Source organism: Poecilia reticulata, chromosome 11 (assembly GCF_904066995.2).
Source record: "Poecilia reticulata chromosome 11, P_reticulata-male-v2, whole genome shotgun sequence".
In the NCBI taxonomy this organism is placed as follows: domain Eukaryota; kingdom Metazoa; phylum Chordata; class Actinopteri; order Cyprinodontiformes; family Poeciliidae; genus Poecilia; species Poecilia reticulata.
Window position 1 is genome coordinate 10,216,575 of NC_088840.1, and position 22,399 is coordinate 10,238,973.

Genomic DNA, 22,399 nt, shown 5'->3' on the forward strand with positions numbered 1-22,399 from the left:
TTGAAAATTAATGCATTGCCCTAATAATAATAAAGGGCTCTTTGCAAATTATTTAAAAAAAAATGCTCGTTAACTTTTACAAACTGTTTTTTTTTTGACCAAGCACATTTTTTTCTTGTACATTCACAGATTGTGTGACTGTAATACAGACATGCATATATGTAGATATTTCTATTTATAGATATTTATGTATTCAATTTCTGAAATTATTCATTTAAAAAAGGACAACGCTCATTTTTTAAATTATTATTTCGACTGTGTAAAGATGATTGCGCCCCAAAAAAGTAAAAAAGCATTGAAACATTATTATTATTAGGAATAACTTTATTTATTTATTTATTTTTCATTTTTCTACTTTATTTTGGTAAACGTCCCCATCATAGGACAACTGTAAAGCGGTTTGTCTGCGTTTTCTTCCAACCGTGTTGTGATGCTGCGTCGCTGTGAATGCCCCCTGCCCCCCCTCTCGCCCCTCTGCCTCTCTCGTTCCTCCTTTCCTTTATTTTTTTTCTCTCCCTGTGGTTCTCGGGTGTGTCCCTGCTTCAACTCAAACAGGTTTCGTGGGAACTTTGTTGTCATTGGCCCCCAACTCATAGATCAGCTTCTGTAGCATTGCAGTTTCGGCAACACGCTCTTTGCGCAGCAGCTCGTGCGCAACCTTTGTGCAGTCCTCTGAACTGCTGCAGCATGCATCGAGCCTTTCTGGACTCACCGAGTCGAACACATTTATTGCGTTTCTGCGTTCTTAACGCGCAAGAATGGGCTTGTGCATTTGGAGAAATAAAACAAAAATGGCCGCTCCGGGGGTGAGAGAGGGCATGAACCAGGGAACAAGTCTGTGCTTCTGAGAGGCGAAGGTGCCATAAAAATTCCAGAATTGAGAGAGAGAAAGAAAGAGAGAGAAAAAGGGGGGTGAGGGGAGCCAAACGGGAAGCTCTGGCCGTTGCATGTGTGCACTGCTTTATGGAGGCTTCTGCTGCCTTCATGCATAAGACTCTGACCTCATTCCATAGTTCATCTCTTTATAATATAATGTCTAAAGATGATTTATCCATTTGTGACACAACAAAAAGCTAAACAGAGTGATTGGAATGCTTTGAAAAGAGCAAAAACGTTAAAAAAGAGAGAACGCATATAAGTTTCCAGCTGAAAGTTGTTGTTTTTTCCAGAGACCATTCTTCAAATTCATTGTTTCGAGAAATGCATAATTCTAGCCGTATCTGTGCAATTCCAAATAAAAAAAACAGCAAATGATAAATGTGCAACGCAATGAACCCCCAATTTCTTTCCTTCTGCTATAATTAGTCATTTTTCTTCTTTTTTCTCGTCTTATTTCAGAAACAATTTCTTCAGTTTAAACTACAAATTACTTGCGAAATATTCATATATTTGTTTCCCAACGCGTTGTCTTCTCCCTCTCGTCGTTCCTCTGAGTTCGAGAACAAATCTCGGTTGCCTTTAGTTTCTCATAAAAAGAGAACTGTAATTCTCTCATCGGTCTCAGTTGACATCTCACACTCACATATAAAAAGTAACTTTGCTGGAGGACGGAGCGTTTAAAAGTCAGAATGATAAAAGAGTCGCCTCTAAATAAGACAAAAATAAGGTCGGATTATGTGCGTAAAAAAAGAAGAAAAAAAGACATGCAATAGCCGTCTTCTAAAGTGCCTGATTTTTTGCATCGACCCATTCTAACCTGCTTATAAACCACATTTCTGTGTTCATATAAAGCCTGTATGTGTGGGTATTCATTTTGCCAAAGTGGCACAAGCTGCAAAGGCTCTGAACGGCAGGCTCCGTTGCATTATTTGATATTGTGTATGTGATGTTTTGAGCTTCAATCTCCTCTCCCAACATTTATTCATCAGTACGTTCTCCCATGAAGTCGTTCAGTTTCTTTTATATGGGAAAAAGTGCAAAAGAGCGCGGCCCTGCTCTGAATGGGCTTTTATTCTATTAACTCGGCCTATTTACAGCCATCTCCCGGCACAACGTGCATAACAGATTCTGATCGAATTATTCCTGTACACTATCTCTGGAGAGATTGCACTCTCAGCATGTCACGTTGTATTGTTTGGGAGACCTCTTTCTTTGCCGCAATGGTCGTTAACCTCCGAATGACCCCCGTTTGTGGAGCCCACGCCTCGGAAAAAAAAGCGCCGCAGACAGTCAGTGCAACAGTTGCGCCAGAGGATGGCGCAGCACGACAGTAGAAAAACCTCCTCGTATAGTTGAGAGCGCATGGCAGGGGAGGCGCGCGCCCCCTCCCATCCCGCCCGAGTGTTTCCTGCGTGCACGAGTTTACCTCTGGAGGTCACCAGGCAGGATTTACGACTGGTCAACAAAAGCACGTGATTCTGCCTCGTACCCCATATTTGGGTGCCTACGTAAGAGAGAATCAAGTCCATGTCCCACTCTCATTTCCATAATTCATCATAAATTGTGCAAGGGTGCAATAGGACGCGCTAAAGCATAAGAGCCACAAATCAAGGAGCTGCAGGTTTATGCTGTTTACTTCCACCAAAATAATCATAAAAACAACAGCAGTACCTGCAGCGGGCAAAAAAGGTGGAACTGTCAACAAATGAGCTCCTATTTTGTGAACTCATTCTGCGGTCGCTATCCCAATGGCGCGGACTTTCAGTTACATAATTATGGGGAGCATAATACCGCGAACGAGCAATACAGGGACTCCACGGCCATGCATTCCAGCAGGTACGGCTATGGCTACAACGGAATGGACTTGACGGTCGGGCGGACCGGCGGCGGACACTTTGTGGGCAGCGAGCGGACGCCGGGCTACTCCCCGACGCACACAGCGGCGGCAGCGGCAAGCCCGTCAGTGGAACCCGTCAGGTACAGCCAGTCCGCGGGCGGCAGCCAGAACTCGTCCCTTTCGCCTCCACCTGAGCCTCTGCCGTGCTCCTCCTCCACGGTGGCCAGCTTGTCGCCGGGCGCCGAGACGCAACCCCAACTCAGAGCCGTGAAGAACTCCATAAGCGGCGCCCAGTGCTCAGGCTCGAACGGGGGAGGCACGCTGTTGCTTGGTCGGGACTGTGCGTCCAAGGCTTCCCCTCTGGAGGAAGATAAGCCTGCGGGGAGCGCACCGACGACTCCACAGAGTGCCGGCGACTCGGCACAGCCTCAGATATACCCGTGGATGAGAAAACTCCACATAAGTCATGGTAAACTGCTCTCTTCAATGATCTCTTATCGATTTTATGTCTTGTATTAGGAGCTGGTGCTGTTTTTTTTAAAAGAAAGTATTGTAACTTACAAACAAATCGGAGTGAAATTTGGGTATTTTATATTAGTGTTGTCTGACGCAGATATTAAAAAAGTGGCAGCAAATTGCGCCTCTCACCTGTTTGGTTAAAGCTTTGATTTACGCAGATAAGGGTCATTTAGCAAAGCTCACCTTTTACTCAGAGAATGAAATATTGTTTAGCGACAAAAACTGGATTTTGAAACATTTTGTGTATATACTTTAATTTCTGAAGTGTGTAGATGAATATATTAATGTCCAGATGGTTAGCAATTCTTTTTTTTTAATTTTTTAACTCAGTTCAGTATCAGCTTAACTTATTTGTGCAGCGCTATTTTACAACAAATGTCATGGTAGGGATATATCTATGATACATTCATTGACACACATTTAAAATCCGATTCAGTTAAAAAGATTCCAGAAAGTCACACTCAAATTTGCTTTCAGCGGAAAAAAATAAAAAATTAATTTAGTTTCAAACTTTAAATTTCCAACTCGAATATTCAGCTCTATGATGCACAGCTCCCATATCTTGGTAAAAATGTGTTCAAACTTTACACACTCATGTAAACGTTCTGTAAAACTCTTTCTCTTTCTGGTGTGCTTCTGTCCAAAGATTTGTCCGGACCGGAAGGCAAGCGAGCCCGAACCGCCTATACCCGGTACCAGACCCTGGAGCTGGAGAAGGAGTTCCACTTCAACCGGTACCTGACCCGCAGGCGGCGGATCGAGATCGCCCATGCCCTCTGCCTCTCCGAGAGACAGATCAAAATCTGGTTTCAGAACCGCAGAATGAAATGGAAGAAGGACAACAAGCTGAAGAGCATGAGCATGGCGGCCGCAGGCGGGGGTGCCTACAGGCCTTGATAGCCCCCCACCGACCCCCCTACATCCTCTCTCATAAATAAAGTGAAATGAAATAAACTATTGAAAGTGTACAAAAAATGAAAAACAAAAATAAGAACAAATTCTCGCAAAGACTTGTTGGCGGAGGCTTTGAGCCACCTCATCTTCTGTAAATACCCCCCATTAACCTTATATTTTCTTTATATTCTCACCGTGTTAATCAGTATGCGAGTAAAAATATGCATTCTGTACAGTTCTGTTTAGATTTAGGGCAAAAAAGAAGAAAGAAACGTTTAAATTATTTCTTGTTCAGAAGGATAAAAAAAAAAATCAAAAGCTTGAACTTGTCCAGTAAAAATCTGTGTGATGCACTCAAAACAGCAGTCTAATAAATACTAACTAAATAGAAGGTTTGTGTTTAGTTCTCTCTGTACATGTACTGTATATGTATGTATTTATTTGTCTCATGTATTGTGCCAACTTGTCAGAAAAAAACGAAAAACTCGCTTCCGATAACCAGCAAATAAGCGTTTTGTGTGCGTAATTGTATTGTGAACACACGTGTATGGACAGAGGTGCCGTCTCGCCCCTTTGTATGTACAGTGGCGGTGCTTTGTTTTCTTAAGTTGTTTTTCTTTTCTTTTCTTTTTCTTTTTTTTTGCAGGAGATTATGTTTGACTTGCTCACCTGGGCGCAGCATAGTTGACAAAAAACGTGCTCGTCCCTGTTTTTTCTTGCTGTTTCTATGTGGAAGGTCCCCCACCTTTATGACTTCATCGTGATGAGCTTTTTGTTTTTTTGTAAATGTTTTTCAAAGACTGGAAAGAGGAAAAAAATATGCTACAATAATCAGAAGAATGATATCGATGCTCATGTTGATGATGGCTGTCATAGCCGTGATAATAAACTTTTTACTGGAAACGGCAACTTAAGTGTGTTTCTTTTTCAGCTTTGTGATGCGCAGGACCGCTTGGTGGAGGATATTTTTCCTCCAAAAGCTGGACGTGTGTTTTTATTCCTGATTGGGGTTGGTTAGTTTTTCTCTTTATGTAGCCAAAAAATTTATAAAATAATAATAAAAAAAAAAAAAAAAATATATATATATATATATATATATATATATATATATATATATATATATATATATATAAATAATTTTCTTGGGCCATAGACCGAATCCGTATTTAGTCCAAACTAAGAAGTCAAAAGTCTTGTTTATCCTCAAAACCTTAGACCGCATTTAGTCACGAAACGCCACTTGTAGACATCTTTAAATATATACAGTCTATTTTTTATTTTTTATTTTCAACTATATTTAGACATAACCTCGTTTCACTTTTTATTTTTCGACCGCATTTAGATATTTGGCCGGTCTCTTTAGGTAAATAACTTTTTTATTTTTAACCGGGTTCAAACACCAGTGAATATCTTCATTTGAACGCCATTTCATCTTGTTGCATTTCAACCACATTTGTTTACACTAAGGCATTTGATTCCTTCTTCTTTTGTGTGTGGTTAATTCTAGGCCTCTGCTGGTTCTTCCTAAACATTCAATTCCCTCTCACACGCCCCCGAAAAAAATCAAAGTTTCCTCGCCTTTTCTCAGCCAAATCCGGTTGAATTCAACAGGTTCTCTGATTGAATGAAAGCTGTTACTCACCTTGTTCTGGTGTTGCATGGGAAGTGGGGTTGGTAGGGGAGGTGTGTGTGTGTGTGGGGGGGGGGGGGAACTCCACTAACAAGCTCCAAGCGGGGGCCAACCAGTCCCCCCCTCCCTTGCGCACACTCTTCTGAGCAATCCCCAGCAAATTAACTCGACTTTTTTCCCCGGCTGTAAACTTTATTACAGGGCCGATTCTGGCTCCTCTTGACATTTGGGTGCTAAATGAATGGGGGGTTTTGTCTATGAATTAGATCGTAAAAAACCAGCCGGCAGAGCGGCCAGATAGGCTCACTGGCCATAAACGGTCACGTGGTGGGCCATTAAAGTAAGTTTTATGGTTTTGGGGAGTTGACAGTATATTGCACATAACATATAATCGCAGTGAGGGCGAAGCCTTGTCTGACTCTCTCTTTGCAGCCTCTGTTGCTCGGACTTTCCTCTCAGCGTGGACCGGACACTCTCTCTCTCTCTCTCTCTCCAGGACGATGACCGCCTCGCTGGGTAAGTTTCTCCAGACTAACCGGTAGCCAGAGTGCAGTCACCCCCGTGTTAAACAGCCGTATTATTGTATTCGCTCCCCTCTCTATCCGTCCCTATTAGTGCATTACACTAATTTGTCAGTTGTGGAGTGCTGGATACTGGTCTCGGCAGATGTTGCGCAGGGTTGGGTCCAGCTCATGGCTATTTAATTGCTTCCTTTCCTGCGTAACTTGTTTCCCCTCCATCTGCGGTGTAACTCATAATCCATTTTTACATGTTGGATAATTATCTCTGTGTCCATTTCCACCCCCACAAAACTTGTCGTTTTATTACATTGGAGGACTCACAGACCGTGCAGCCAGAAATGTTCCATATAGGGCAGCAGGAGAGCGGGCGGTGTTGCTTGATAAAGTTAAGCCCTGATGCAGGCCTGCAGATGCGCAATGTGTGATTGGATTGCGATTGCACAGATGACTTTTGGAGCGCGCGCGCGTGAAGGTCCAGAGTCGCTGAGGGGAAAGCAGCAAAAGTTGCAAGAGCGCAAACGTGCACTCCACATGTTGGATGCGCGTGGAGGTGGACTTTGGGGTTGGCTGTAAACACTGTCGAGTAAACACAACACAGGAAGAAGCAACAACGGGGGAAACGTTTAACAAGGAATTCCGTTTTGTGTCAACCATGCTTTTCTTTCCTTGTGTGTGTATTCGGGGTTGAAAAGTTCATTTGACCTAAAAAAGAGTCACTCTCGCTTTGGGGGTGACCTCTTGTCTCGTCTGAAAAAGGGCGAAGGCGGTCAAAAGAGCCTTCGCACTTTTGACCACCGAAAAAAAATCATGTCTTAATAAAATGCCGGTTACATTTTTTGTTAAAAACAGAGATATTTTTTGTGACTCATTTTAGTTTATTTTATTAGCTTTAACAATAATAATGTGTGGCAGTCTGCCCCTTATTTTAAGTGCAAATAAGTGTGACATGAGTAAGAAATTGTTGGCAGCTGAGAAATCTGGCAACTAGAATGAAATTGAATTTGACCAAATATATTTGGTCATATTTCATCATATTCAATTGGTGGTGAACACGTGTCTCTCTTCTTAGTTAACCAGACAGATTAAGTAGAGTTTTGCGACGCTTCGGAGGCCTTGTTGAAAAACAGAATATGACATTCTTTCAGGTGAGAAAAATAGCAACACAAATGAACATAATTCGTTGACAAAACGCATTTGGTGAACCGAATTCATTTGTTTTTTGAATTCAAACAGCTTTAAATAAACTATTGTCATGGGAAAAGTTTTGTTAGCGAAGGTGTGCAAAGCCTACAAGATTGTTTTGTATCATATACAAATAAAAATATCAATTTCCAAATCAGAAATACGAAGTGAAGCTGCAATAGGTTCAATTCTCTTATAATTTTTTTATCGTAACGTGAACTGGACCTAAAAACAACAACAACAACAATATATTTGTTTATACTCTTCCCAGTTTCATTTGAGGCATACTGAAAATCAAACAGGACGTGCCTCGAGCGCGGATCTATGGAACCGAAGCAAACACCCCCCTTCCCTCTCTTCCCCTTTGCCAATATTTCAAATAAGGGAGACAGTTCGACAGGGCCCCATGTGCAGCGCGCTGCCAGGCTAAGATAGAGAAGGGGAGCGCTGCTGTGGGTTCATCCGGAGGTCAGCCCCTCAGCACAAAGATGAATCTGCATCCTCTCGGAGCCACCAGCAGAGCTCGCTTTAGGCCAAGTTCACTGTCACCCTGCTGCATGCAGAGGAAAACGAGGGAAATAAACCGCTTCCACATGCATGCACGGCAGGCAAACACGCGCGCACGCCTTCTCGGCAATACCAGGTTGCCCTAAGGACGGTGCACGTAAATGAAGTTAGCGAAGGTGTGCAAAGCCTGCGGTTATGCACCAACACCGGAGGGACTGATGTGTGCAGAGAGAGAGAGAGAGAGAGAGAGAGAGAAAGTTTTGAAGTAATGCTTCCAACAAAGTATTTCCCCTGCTTTGCTTGCTCTGACTCTAATGGATGATTTGCATATTTTACAGCCCTATCAGCCTTGAGCTGGAGCTTGGTGCTGGATTGATTTCCTCCTCACTGTCACTGGGAATCATCACAAAGACGCAAAAGCATTTCGCATCTTGGTTTTGGCAACTCGTCTGCTTATCAAATTTGTGGAAAATGATAATTAGTGCATATTAAAAGAGTCGACTTCTTCTTGGTGTGTTTATATATATATATATATATATATATATATATATATATATATATATATATATATATATATATATATATATATATATATATATATATATATTTCTGTATATATATGTATATTGGGGAAGGCTGTGGGAGGTTGCAGATACGTATCTCTCCTGGCTGCTACTGATGAGAGCGATATATGTTGCAGAAGAGGAGGAGGAGGAGGAAAAATTGGGGTCAAAAGTTTACGCGCTGAACAAGTCTCCGTCATCTGTTCAGTCGGAGCTTGATGCCAGCCTTTATAAAAGCGATCTTGACTCTCCACACAAAAGGCAGAATAGCTTTGCATTACATATGTTGCACGGTGCACTCCAGGTGAACCCTGGATGCGCAGTGACCTCGCGTTAGGGACCAGAGAGGGGGTTAAAGGGACCCCCCGACCCACCCACCCACACACACACACACACACACACACACACACACACACACACACACACACACACACACACACACACACACACACACACACACACCACGGGTCTCTCCCCCGCCTCAGCAACAAGATTGAGTGTTTGGCGTTTTATTAGGGCGGCTGATTGGTGAATTTCCTTTGAATAAATTGCATCTGATATGTTTAGGGACGAGGGCAAAATTTGCATTTTGAGGATTGATACTCTCGACCCGGTCACAGGGTAATGAGAAGGCCTCCACCCCCACCCTGAATAAGCCCCCAGATCCTTTAAAAAACATTTAGCCCCACTCTTCCTGATCAGCTCAATAGAATCCTTGAAAAAAAAAAAAAACTAGAAATGGCACAGATGTTTGCTGTTTTTGTTCTTGCGTTGTATCAAACAGATTCAGATTTTTTTTCAGACATTTGCTTTAATTGTATTGTCTTACGAAAGGCAATAACATCCAGTCACCAAATACGTATTTTTAATTCAGTTATAGTTATTAACCTTTTCACCCTGAGATGTTTTATTTTATTTTATTTTTTTATTGAAAATACCTGGGAAAACACGGCGTTGCCTTTTATATAAACATCCGTTGGGGAGTGAAAATATGTAGAAATGACGTTTATTGATGTCTAAACACGGGAGAAAGATGAAAAAAGCTACAAAGACTGTTTTTCTTTTTTTGCACATAAAATCAAATAAGCTGCAAAACGCAAATGTGATCTGCCGCCTTTGCGTATCCGGCGATATATTACTGAACAGACAAATAAACGGGTATTATCTTCTGAATGTGTCGCTGAAAAGAAAGCTTGAAAAATTGTCGACTAAATATTGTAGGGTTAATCAAATAGGCCGAAGAATCCTTACTTTCATAGTCTTTGTTTTGTTTTAAAAAAAAGTAAATAGGACAAATGGGGTAAAAAGCAAAATTCGCATCATATATTTTCCGGCCTAAATATTAAAAATCACCGACCTACTTTTAATAGTCAGAACATAAGACAGATGTGCATGGATGGTCTGTTTGGAAAGTTGTCCTAGAAATGGGTTCAAAATGTAAACAAGCAAAAGCAGCTATTGATTTCCATATCAGATTCCTTGGTTTCGCAATTTATCACAATTATGAAACAATTAGCAGACAGTAAAACAGAGAATGGATGACACACATTTTGCGTTTAAAACATATTTTCTTTTAATGCCACGAAATCACAGTCGTACTTATATCACCTGGAAAGGATGAACAAAACCACATCATAGAACATTCTTTATTGTAACATTAACATGGTATGAACGGAAAAGGAATGCTTAATTCCACAGTGGAAAAAAACTGTAATTATTCTTATTTAGGTATTTTTATGAATTAAAATGAATTGCATTCCATACATATAACATTGTTAGTGATTATTTTTGCGTCTCATAACCAATTAAAATGTTCATTTTTGTCCAAATATGTTCCATAATAATTTTGAGAAGCTGTAATTGCGTAAAAAAATAAGTTCAAAATTAAAGTGCCCTTAATGAGTTAGTGGCATCTAGTTGTTCTCTGCTCCACGTCTTGTGATTGTACACGTTCGTCCTAAAAAAAGACCATTAGTTCATTAGTTTCAACGCATAATGCGGATAATATGGAGTTCTATAAACATCATGTACGGTCAAATGTATTTTATCATCAAAATATCAGTTCATGAATCATGGATTTGGTATTTTCGGTAGTTTTCTTTTTGCAGAATCGTTTGCACCAAAGATAACTTGCGTTGTTTAAAGGAAGAAACAAACAAACAAACAAACAGACAAAAGTATTTTGTTAAACTTTTCAGAAACGCTCAGCGCGTCCAATCAAAACTAGCAGCTGTGGAAAGACGTCAGTCACTCTAATAGCTAATTGTTGCTGCAATAACCAAGCTGTGAAAACGTCATAACGCCATGCATACCGCGCAAAAACGATTATGTTACTAATGCCAGCCCAAGTCACAATGTTTCTTTAAAGACGTGAGTTGTGCATGTTTCTATGGCATTTCTTTAATTTTTTTTCTTGCCCATGCAGACAGAAGACCTTGTGAGAGCCATACACAATCTGTCACCATCATCTCAAAGCACTTCTCTGATAATCCAAATTTACTGTATACTGTCAACTTGATATATATGGGCTGACTCGACCTTCACTTCGCAGTGTATATGCGCCCGGAAAGCCAACACCTCGAACCCATTCGCTGTGAAAGCTGAAATTTCAACTCGAGCCTGTTGCGGTTTCAGGCGTGATTTTCAGTTTTAAATCTTGTGGAAAATTGCGCGGATAACGAGCGTGTTATCACATGCTCTCGATTTCATTGGGACTGGAAGCAGATTAGTTTTCTTTCTTGCATTTTGGCACAAACGTCTCCAGGAGCCATTGCGCGGCAGGCCTGAAGTAGATAGCAGGAGTAATCTGAAGCTGTTCATTCCTACGCTTTTTCTAATAATGACGTTTTAATAAAGGTGTCCGAGGTATATAACAGCAACAAGTAGAATCATCTGTAAAACTCGCAGTCGCTCCTATAGCCTTGTCGGCTTAATTTACTGTAAGTGGAGAACGGCTTAGCTGACCAGCTCTATATTTATGCTGGACCCGTGTTAGAATAGAAAGCCAGCAGAGTGTGAATTTAGATATCATGTGTAGCCTTCTTACCCGCCGACATTATGTTGACACATTGCCTCTCAGGTGGTCTCTGCGGCCGTGTAGGACGCAGTGAATCTCCAGTATGCCATTTGCAATGAGTTAGGATGGATACTTAACCAGCTCTGGCTCAGTGCGCACAGGCCTGGCTGTTCTCAGCGCGCTCTATTCCAAAAATCTGCAACTTTTGTGAAGATAAGGACTCTGGAAAACACCAGAAAACCCTTCATTCACATGCATTTCATATCCTCACGTCTGAACGTATAAAGTATTTTTGCAAACGTGTTACCAAGAAATCCCTTGAGGAACCTCCTTGTGTGTTGAAGCGCGCCCCCTGAAGAGCTAAAAGAGAGCCTTGCAAAACTGAAGTCCAAGTCCGGGGTGAACCCCAGGTCACCGCGTCTAACAGATATGAAAATGTCGCCTCTTTGGGAAAAAAAGAGGGGGCAACGCCTTGTTGTTTAACAAAGACTGTCAATGGGCAAGATTAATCAGAAACAAAATGGAAACGGTGTCACCTCGGGGTCAGGCAGAAGTTATCTCTGTGTAGGGGAGCGTCAGAAAAAAAAGAATAGGAGAGAGGCTGAGCAGCAGCAGCAGAACAGAAAAAATAGGGAGAGAAAAGGAGAAAAAAGAAAAGAAAGCTTTCAGTATTTCCGTAAGTTTTGTGGGCCCCTTCTGGTTCTCTCTTGCAGAGGCCTTGTCGAGGTGGACCAGATCCGAGAGGAGCTGCTGCTGTTGTTGCATCCTCGAGGAACACGGATACAGAGGGTCATCTCGGATAAGGAGCGGAAACTGGACGTGAACATGATGGCTGATGGCGAACAGCACGGTCAGACATACGTTTCATTACGTCCTTGTAAACATGCAACATGTCTTTTATCTTCTGTTTTTATTTTGTATAATCAGATTTTTTTAAATTATTTTTTGTATCGCAATGAAACATAAACAATTTAGAATTTCAAAGTATATTTCTGTAAATTATTATTATTATTATTATTATTATTATTATTATTATTATTATTATTATTATTATTATTATTATTATTATTATTATTATTATTGCCATTGTTGTTGTTAACAGCAACAACCGCAACAATACTAAACTAACTAAATAAAAAAAATAAAAATAATAAAAAAATATTGCAGTACTTGATGAAACTAAGAACAGAGAAAACTATTTGAGTTTTTGTGGTAGAAATTTTGGAGGCTATGTTTGCACTTCTTAAATGACTTTCCGTGATGCATAAGTTTATTCAGGGGCATTATTGCAAGTAAAATATGTGGTCGTCCTCACTGCACGGACACTTTCAGCTCTGACGTGCAGCTCTCCGTAAATGCTTCTGCAGGATATTTGCTTTGGCGTCTGGCTGTATTACACATGCAAATCAAATGTTTTAAGTGTTAGACAAATTTATTTGCCTTTTAATAGAACTCGACACACGGCATTGCACGCTTTCAGCACAAGCCAAGCTTGCTCTGCAAAATATGGCTATGTAGACTCTCCATCATGTTGTCAAACAAATAAAACAAAACAAAAAAAGGGCCGTTTTCTTGTTTTTTTAAGCAAACTATTGAGGTGAAACATTGGGGTCGACAGATTAGAGGGTTTTTTCATTTTCATTATTTGAAAATATTTTAAAGCAGAGTTTTCCAGGTTGCTTGCACGTGTTGTGCGTGAATCAGAAGACATGTGCCAGTTTTTTTTTTAAGGATGCGCAAACCCGTGACGACTGTCGAGGGTTTTGACATCTTTTGTTTTCTTTTTCAACCATGATGATTTTGATGTGCTCTGATTTAAAATCTGTGTTGCATCTTTGGGATGCAACAGATTCCAGTTTCAAGCACTGATGTTCACCAGGTTGCACGACTAGACTCAATTCTGCTTCAGCTGAGATGCTGAACCTCACCCACCAAAGTTCGGACTCTTGCAGTAAACAACTTAGCAGATTACTTTCTTTTGCTTTATATGCTGTGATTTAATAAGGAAAACACCAACGTAAGCCAGTCCGAGCGCTGCTGCTGGTACCAGTGCCATGCTTTTCCATTGGTTCCTGTTTACATGATGCCCACAGGACAGGCGGTGATTGGTGGCCTCCTCGCACGTGACCCGACAACTTTGTACATTTGACAGGGGGGAGTAGGAGGGTTTTGTGGAGATCAGAAAAACGACAGCGCGATAAAAATTAGTATTGTTGCACTTCACAAATTAATGACCATGAGTTCCTACTTGATAAACTCCAACTACATCGAGCCTTCCTTCCCACCATGCGACGAGTACCAGCAGAGCGGATATATCCCCAGCCACGGCGACTACTACGAGCGGCCAAAGGATACGGGCTTCCCCCATCACGACGAGCAATCCTATCCGAGGTCAGGCTACGCGGAGACGGGCTATGACTACGGAACCGTCCCCTCAGCTGCCGCCGCTGCAGGACTCGACGATTTCGGCGACGGACACCACGCACAGCCGCAGCCGGTCCCACAGAGTCACGGCGCTCGCCTCTCCGCGGCGCCAGACGGTGGCGCAGGGGCAAACGGGAGCAAAGACTGCAGCCTCGCCGGTGAAGTGTACCCCGGCGTGGCGAAGGGCAAGGAGCCGGTTGTCTACCCGTGGATGAAAAAGGTTCACGTTAGCAACGGTGAGTTCCAAGCCACGGGAAACACAAGCATGAGCCCACTGAGGCAGCACTAGTAGCAGCCCTTACAGCAGCAATTTACGACTATCGAGCAGCAGGGTCGGTAATTAAGGACCCTCGTAAATTTTATTGCCTGTGTTCGTCTGTCTGGGGCCGTGCGCCTTTGTTGCTTTTTAACCCAAACTACCTTCTAGCACTGGAGGCGAGCCAAAGTGTTATATTCCGCCCTGCTGTTTTTGTTAATCATTCCTAAGCTTTGATGTGTCCCTGGATGCGAGTGCTTGTACACATTCTCTTCCGTTAAGGAGAAGAGAGTTTAGAAACCGGTTGCAGAAAACGTGGCGCACGAATTATGCAATATGCGTGTGCAGTGGGCACACATAAAAAATGCAGAAAAAAAGCAAATAATGCCTTCTTAAACCTGCATGTAACACCTGCCTCCCACTGCCCCCCACCCCTTTTCCCGTCTCCCAGTCAATGCCAGTTACAATGGAGGGGTGCCCAAGAGGTCCCGCACTGCCTACACCCGCCAGCAGGCTCTAGAGCTGGAGAAGGAGTTCCACTTCAACCGCTACCTGACCCGGCGCAGGCGGGTGGAGATCGCGCACACCATGTGCCTGTCCGAGCGCCAGGTCAAGATCTGGTTCCAGAACCGTAGGATGAAGTGGAAGAAGGAGCACAAGCTTCCCAACACAAAGATCCGCTCATCATCCGGGTCGGCCTCTTCCTCAGCCTCCGGGGCCCAGCAGCAGCAGCAGCAGCAGCACCAACAGCAGCAGATCAAAACAGGCCAGCAGCTTGTCCCAACGCCGTGCACAGTTGGTCTATAGTGCCCAGAATAACAGACCCCACATAATCCAGACTGAGATGGCGAACAACACATGTGGAATTCGATGGACCGATTTTCAGTATTTTACACTCATGGTGTTATATCTCTGTAAGCTTGCACATTGGGCCTGTGCCACGTCCTTTGTACACCATTTCGTCCTCACTCCCCCCACCCCCCTCTTCATATAAGCTTGAAAAATCACCTTTAATTGCCACGGTGGCAACTGAAGTGTTTGGTTTCTGATGGAAAAGACGGAAGGAAGGAAGGAAAAAAATAAACAAAGAAAAAAAAATCCAATGCACATTCAGACGTGTAGGACTTGGATCACAAAGTGTGTATCATTGCAGTTAAAACTGAGTCAGGTGAAAGTAAGTTTGTGGTCATTTTTTTCTATATGTTCTCTACGATTATTATTGTTTTTATGACCATTGCTCATGGAAAGTTCTAATATACTTGAAAGATATTTAGGAGACTCTGTAGATGCCTGTTTATTTAGGGTGGTGAAGGGGCTGTTTTAGGTAGGGTGGGGGGTGGGGAGGGGGTGGCATCAGTCAGAGGAGCAGCAGTGTAGTTCGTGTGTTTGACTGGGTTGGTTCTTACTGTTGAATGTATAGTCCAGGTGACGTTCACATCAAATGTACATAGACAAATCCTACCTAATGAAGGCACAATGAGGGAAAAGGGCGATTTTTTTTGTTCGTGTCAAGTTCTGTCGGTGTTGTACACAAAGTCCATATAGATTCATTTGTGCTCCCGTGCGTCCTTATGCTGTGTTGTGTTCTAAACTGTGAATATTTGTATGTGCTGTCTCAGTAATGACCAATGTAATGTAGGCTATATAGTGTAGGTTAAACCTGTCCTTGTGAAATAAAATATGTGCTCCACTTACGAGGCTTGACGCGGTTGTGGATGTTTTTGTCATCGCCAGTATTGATTTCACTTGAGCGCAACAGCCTGTTTTCAAAGCCGCTCTTTCGTTTACGCGCGGTTTTAAGCGAACTCGAAAAGATCCTTTTTTTTGATAATCGTTATTAATTATTAAAGATTAGGAGGCGGAATTTAGATATTAATATTTTTCCTCATTCTACGCTCAAATATTGCGATCTATCCAATATTAAAATATCCCGTGGGCATCTGCTATCCCCCAAAAATTTTAAAAAATTGACTTTTGTTTGTCCTTCATGTCCGGTCCAAATTTAGCCTGAACAGAAACGCGGAAAGTCAGGCTTTTATCAGTCAATTAAAAAACAAAAAACTACACACACCTTGAAACAACAGTTTGACATCAACGGACTTTTATTATTACTATTATTTCTTTATTTTACATTTCATCTATGGTTTCACGATATTAACACAAAATTCGATGTTGTCATTTCTACATTTATTCAACAAAAACATGAACTTTACTGATGAGATTATTTGCCAATAGTCCTTTTTGAAAACCTTGCTGTGTGTGTTAAGACGCTATTCCTGCACGACCCTATTTAAATAATTGTTTTTCTTTTCTAACTGTTTATGGCATTTGCATTGAGGTTTAATTTGGAGATCAATGCGCAGTGCTGTTTGTTTGTTTTTTTTTTCCTTTCGGAGTGCAACTGCTAGTGGTGTGAACGCTAATATCCGTCTTGTTTCTTTCGTCCAGACATGTGTTTGCATCTTCTTGTTGTGTTTTTCATCGCTCGCTTGTCTCAGATCCAAATCCGTGCACGTGCATGGCATGTTGTGCGGCTATTCTTGGATTAGGAAGATATGTGGCAGAAACACATGATCCGAGTCCACGCAGTATTAGCTGACAGCAAGTTTTTTTGTTTGTTGATGTTTTGATTTTATCAAATAGAAACAGAAAATGCCAGAATTGTCTTCCATCTAAAAGTTGATGTTGAAAAGTTCAAGCTGAAACGTGATAGCAAATGTGTTTATAGATATTTAAATGTGGTTTAAATGTGGTAGGGATAGTTCAAGAAAACCGTCCATCCGTTATTTTGAAAGTTTTTATTTTTGGCTAAATATGGGGCAAAGACATTTTTCCAAGGTTAAAACAAAGACCAGAAAAAATATCCTGGACTTACAATGTTTGGTAAAAACACCAAACTTGAACTGCTATGCATATCCTGCCACACATATTGTTCCAACTTTGCCACTCCAATGATAACTCAGCCAACCTTACAACACCAAGAGTGTGAGTGGTGGTCACTACCTGCCCCGTCCAAACAATAGAGAGTTCAGCCAGGGGACAGCGGCAGCCACTGGCCAATCACGGGCTCCGAGCACTTCTTCTGACCCCTGACCTTTCGACACACACAATGTTCAGACCATACATCAGCGCTGAGACCTCAGTCAGCCCATTTGAGATTTATCCAAAGACGGCGTGCCAAACAATAACCGTGTTTAAGTGTGAAACTGAGCCATGAATTTTCCCAAAATTATTCCAAGAGACAGCGCTTGTGCATGTGCAGATTATCACAGAGGGAGCGCTGGCAGGGCCCGGAGGAGAGGGCGCACATGAGCAGAAACATGCTGAGATTCTTCATGTTGGGGTGCATAAATTTTAGTATGTGTTGGCATGTGTTGGTTTAAAGCCCATAAATACGTCGGCACGTTTATTGGTTATGGGTTTACAGAGCATAAATTGTAAATTGTCATTTAATTTAAACGTACAACGGACACAAACAAACTGCTTTTTTTTCTCCTAACCACATTTATTGAGAGAGAGAGAGAGAGAGAGAGAGAGAGAGAGAGAGAACAAATCTGAAAATATTACTACTTTTTTGCTGCAGAAAATTTCTCCTAGACTGTGGGCTTCCAGAATGACGCTCGGCCTGACTGGCACGTACTTTATGCACACGTCCAAATATATAGTTCAATTACGCATTTCAAGTCTTTGATTCTCAAATAGAGGTCACTTTCAGAGTGCTGAAATTTTAATCTACTCTTGTTCACGTGACTTGCTGAATAATGGATGCCCCAGGGGGTCAGAAATAGATCTGAAAATCTGACTTAATTTCATTTGAAGTGATGCTCTGCAAGGTGCGAGTCAGATCTCTTCTCCTCTGACAGAACTTCAGGAGGCAGAATCATCATGACTTGTAAGTAGAATTGGTGTAGTTTTATTCTAGCCATTTTTTAGGGTCACGAGGATAATGCGTAAAATATCCCAAAAATTGTAGATCGTTCTGGGAGTTTTATTGCTCTTATGTGTTAATCTACCAGTGTAGGTTAAAACGTGGCAAATTTTCAAATACTTGCATGTCGAGCCTATCAACATATCTACATTCTGAGTAAGTTGCGGCGGTGATCAAATAGATCCAGGTGTGGATCTTATTTCAATCTGACTGTTGCTCAAAGTTCTTAAATAATACTCAATGAAGTGTTTACATTTTGTAATTTTACACTATTATTATTATTACTCACAGTATGTGTTTTGTGTGGTGAATGCTGACAAGCATGCATCCATGTATCCACTCTTTGCATACATGCAAATCGCAAAGGAATATTGATCTGAAGGGATGATAGTGCTGGAAAACATTCTTGCTACCTGACCATTTGTTGTTATTCATTCGTGCAGGTATTTATTTATCTATTTCACAGTTTGGGTGAACACAAGCTGTGGAAATGTGGGTTTGTTTCACACTATGGTGGCATAGAGAATTAAAAATATACATTTATATGTTTTTGTCTTTAACTGAGACTAAACCTAAAACTCATGCCACAGTTTCTATGTTGTTTTCATAATTAAAAAAAAAAGATTTTGACTCTAATCATCTCATCTTATTCTCTGACTGTGATGGTGTATAACAATGCAATTAGGAAATTGCAAAGCAACTGCAAAGATAACAACTAAACTGACTAAATTAAAAAAATAATAATATTATTATTATTATTATTATTATTATTATTATTATTATTATTATTATTATTATTATTATTATTATTATTATTATTATTATTATTATTACAGAGTTTCTGCTAACAAAAACGGTCACTAACAAATTTTCTGGGATAATAAAGAGCCACTTCTTACAAGGAAATCCAACTTGCTTTATTACAACCACATCCAAGCAAACACTTCTTCGGTCTTCGTTGGTTGCACTGTTTGTCTGGGGTTAATTAGAGATGGCTCCACTCAGCTCGAGGCGTTGAATTTCGCATTAGTCTTGATGTTGGCCGATGTAAACCTCAGTGCAGCAGTTATCTTCGGCTGAGAGGCTCGGTAACCCAAGCCTGGCTGTTAAGAGCTCCGAGTGTCAACATTGTGGGAAGATATGGCCAGTCGTCTGGCCGACATCCAGGGGGTCTCTGCGCCTGCAGCTCCTCTCCGTGCTGACAGAGATAAGGAGGCTTGATTTGTGGAAATACATCTGGGAACATTTGTGTTATTTTGATTTTGAAAAAAACGTGATCAATTAAAGAGTTTCAGAAAATGGCGATGAGCTAGAATGCTTGTTGAATTAAGAAATTAAAGAGGAGCTTTTAAATGCTACCAAAGTCGATGCTTGGATGTCTGACTTGCCACTCAACTCTGCACGGGTCAGGGGAAAGTTCAGGTGCGGTGGCGACAGGTAGGGTGGGATTATCCTGCAAGGCACGGTCATTCAGTTTCACAAGCCTTACATCAGTCTGGGTCTGCAAAAAGACACCCGTGAAAATTTTGGTCCTAAATCACATCATGAAACTTTTTGACGCGTCCACGTTCGTTGCGAATAGATTTATTTATTTATTTTTTTACTAAAAGTGAAGAAACAGCATCTGACTCTGCTCTTGACTTGAAAAGTTTGCTATTAGAGTTGGAGTCGGAGAGGACAAAAGCCTCAATGCAGGGAGTGGGACGGAGCCTCTGTCCGACTCGAGTGATTAATAGTTGTGGTGGGGATTTTTCCACGCCCGCTGCTCGGTGTTGACGGAAAACAAGCGCCAAACGGCGCCGACAGGAGAGAATCTCTTCCGGGCTACGGGCTTTTGGCCACATACGCTCTGTGTGCGTGAACCTGCCTTTTTAAAAAAAAAATACTTTCTTTGATTTATTTATTCATCTCCAAAACTATTTTACGCACAAGCTTGAGTGAGTTGATCCATGTTAGTTTAATGGGGATCCATGTACTGACCAGCAGGGTCGAGCAGCCTCTCTTTGGTCACCTCACCTTTCCTTTCCGCCCACCGCTGACTGACAGGCGCCCCTCACGACCACCGGGACGCACAGCCTCTCCGTGTGTGACAGGTAAATGTGGCAACGTTTGGTTTCTATTTACCCCTGCAGCGTGTGCGCCGCGCTGATTGAGGGGGGGCTCAGAGGCTGACAAAGTGGTATATACTAATGTACAAGAGTCGCGATGAGAACAGGGGGGGCGGTGTTGAGTTGAGCGCCGTGGAATACACCCATGCAAAGCGAGGTGGTGGTAGAATAAAGAGGAAGCTAAAAGCGCGTTTTGTTTTGTTGCGCTCGGACAGCTTTCCGCCGTGCAAAATGTGCTCGAATCTCTGCTGCTCTTTCGGCCGCTAACAGGCGCGAAATATATGGCGCTCTAAAAGTGTCAGAAAAAGCCCCATTTCTCCCCTCTGAATGGGGCGACACGTGGAAAAGCTGCTTCTCAATGAGAGGCTCGCTCCTCAGCCAGATACATTGCACTATCACACAGCCCCTCTCTTTTTTCTTCTTCCTCTTCTTCTTTCTCCCCCCTCTCTCTACAAGCCCGATCCGTTTCTCCTCAGGGGCAATGACTGCCTCCATTAATGATTCACGGGCTCAAATAAAAGGGGATTTAAGTTGACGTTGCGTCACGTGAGCAGGGCGCATAATACCGCGCGGTGTTATGGCACTGGGAAGAAAACCGGAGCCCCGGTCTGGCCATATGATGCAGATTATATGCTGGTTACCCCCACTTTTCGGGAGGGGAGTCCTGGCTTTGTAGGTTTTTTTCTTTTCTTTTCTTTCTTTCTTTTTTTTTTTTTGAATATCCAGAAAAAGAAAAGCCGATTTGAGCAAACGAGAAGAGGAGAGAAGGATCTCTGGTTTTTGTGGATGTATTCTGTTGTACACGGACGGATATGTGTTTTTTTCCACGCGGACGGAGTCAGAGCCCGAGCTTTGGGAGGATGGATTTTATTTTGAGGTATTTCCGCCGATTGTTCATTACTGTCGTGAGTTATTGCTACGCCAGACAGAGGTCAGTCAGTGAAGGGGGTGTGGGGAGGGGTCTCCTTGTTATTTTTTATTTCATTTTTTGCAGCGCAAGAAATTTGAAGAAGCTGTCAATATGCATAACATAAGTTAACCTAAATAAATGTCATATTTTTTGGCCCAAATAACCTATTTTATGCATTCTGTATAATATAAAAACTGCACAAATAATTCGATTGGAACAATTACACCGTAATAGCACAATAAATAACAGAAGAAGCCTTTTTTTGTTGGACAAATAAGCCAGTGTGAGTAAATAAAGACTCCATTTATCCCGACTTCCAGCAAACACCCAGACAGAAGAGCGCGCCGGCGGTTCAGGGTGTCAACCTGTCCCATAAAACTTAAACAGCCCCATCTCTTTAAGCTGGTTTATGTTCCGCGCCCGTGCGTAAACGATGCATCAAGACGTTCTCCATAAAAAAGAGAGAGAGAGAGAGAAGAAAGACTAAGAAGATTTAAGAAAAAAAAGAAGTAGCTGGTGGGGAGCAGTTGGGGTAGTTGTTGTGTTGCTCCGCCGTGGGGAAATGAGGATATAATGGAAGACGGAGTGCCATCGAGGACCGCCGCGGCCGCGCTGAGGTCACGGCGCTCCGGCTTTGATTTATGGGCGCAGGGACTTTGGGAAGGTGGTGAGCGCCAGCTAATGACTGTTCGATCCGTTTGCGAGAGGAGATACAACAAACACGTTATTTGCATACAGGACGATTACTATTATTATTATTTTCCCATATGTGTTTTCGTAGCTATGCGCAAAATTGATCAGTTTTAAAAAGAAGAGTTTCATGGCTTGGGCTTTCATACATCCGTTATCTGAAGGAGTTCATATGTGTGTATATTTCTTGAGAATTATAGGCTTCTGATCGTTGCAACCTTTTCTAATAGAGTTACTCAAAAATGAAATCATTTTTTTTTCTTTTTGCATAATATTATAACAATTTTCATCCAAGCATATGTTAAATCGTTTTTCCCCCAAACCTAAGAATGTAGGCCTAATTTGGGATCCATCAGTTCCTCTTTATATTTAAACCTTTTTTCTGTCTGTTTGTTTAACATTTTATGGAATTTCTCAAGCCGAATCCGAAGTTAACCTATTTTAATAAAAAAAAGTTAGAATTTTCCTCCCGACTAATAGACAAAACACGACTACCCATTTCACTGTTCTAACTAAAGAGTTATGTTGAATTATG

At 41.8% G+C, this 22,399-nt stretch overlaps 3 protein-coding genes across 20 annotated transcripts in view; all 3 read left to right on the top strand.

The window, feature by feature from the left end:
• The window catches only part of hoxa3a (homeobox A3a), a 33,769-nt gene that overhangs the window by 1,264 nt on the left and 10,106 nt on the right, over positions 1-22,399 (top strand). For 4 of the 18 annotated variants that reach the window (XM_081612885.1, XM_081612890.1, XM_081612891.1 and 1 more), the window contains exons 1-2: positions 5,493-6,275; positions 12,262-12,398. The exons of 2 other annotated variants lie outside the window; for them this stretch is intronic. The gene's annotated coding sequence lies outside the window, so the exon portion shown is untranslated. Of the gene's footprint in view, positions 1-5,492; positions 6,276-12,261; positions 12,399-17,778; positions 18,121-19,851; positions 20,250-20,281; positions 21,142-21,161; positions 21,842-22,399 lie in introns of those variants that run through there. 12 more of the 18 variants (XM_081612895.1, XM_081612898.1, XM_081612901.1 and 9 more) reach the window with 7 other exon arrangements.
• On the top strand, positions 337-5,038 carry hoxa5a (homeobox A5a). The gene is made up of 2 exons (XM_008421645.3): positions 337-3,185; positions 3,882-5,038. Exons 1-2 carry the CDS (start codon positions 2,585-2,587, stop codon positions 4,130-4,132), a joined length of 852 nt encoding a protein of 283 aa, XP_008419867.2. The 5' UTR covers positions 337-2,584; the 3' UTR covers positions 4,133-5,038.
• Positions 12,672-15,922, top strand: hoxa4a (homeobox A4a). Its single transcript, XM_008421644.3, has 2 exons — positions 12,672-14,208; positions 14,680-15,922. Exons 1-2 carry the CDS (start codon positions 13,779-13,781, stop codon positions 15,033-15,035), a joined length of 786 nt encoding a protein of 261 aa, XP_008419866.1. The 5' UTR covers positions 12,672-13,778; the 3' UTR covers positions 15,036-15,922.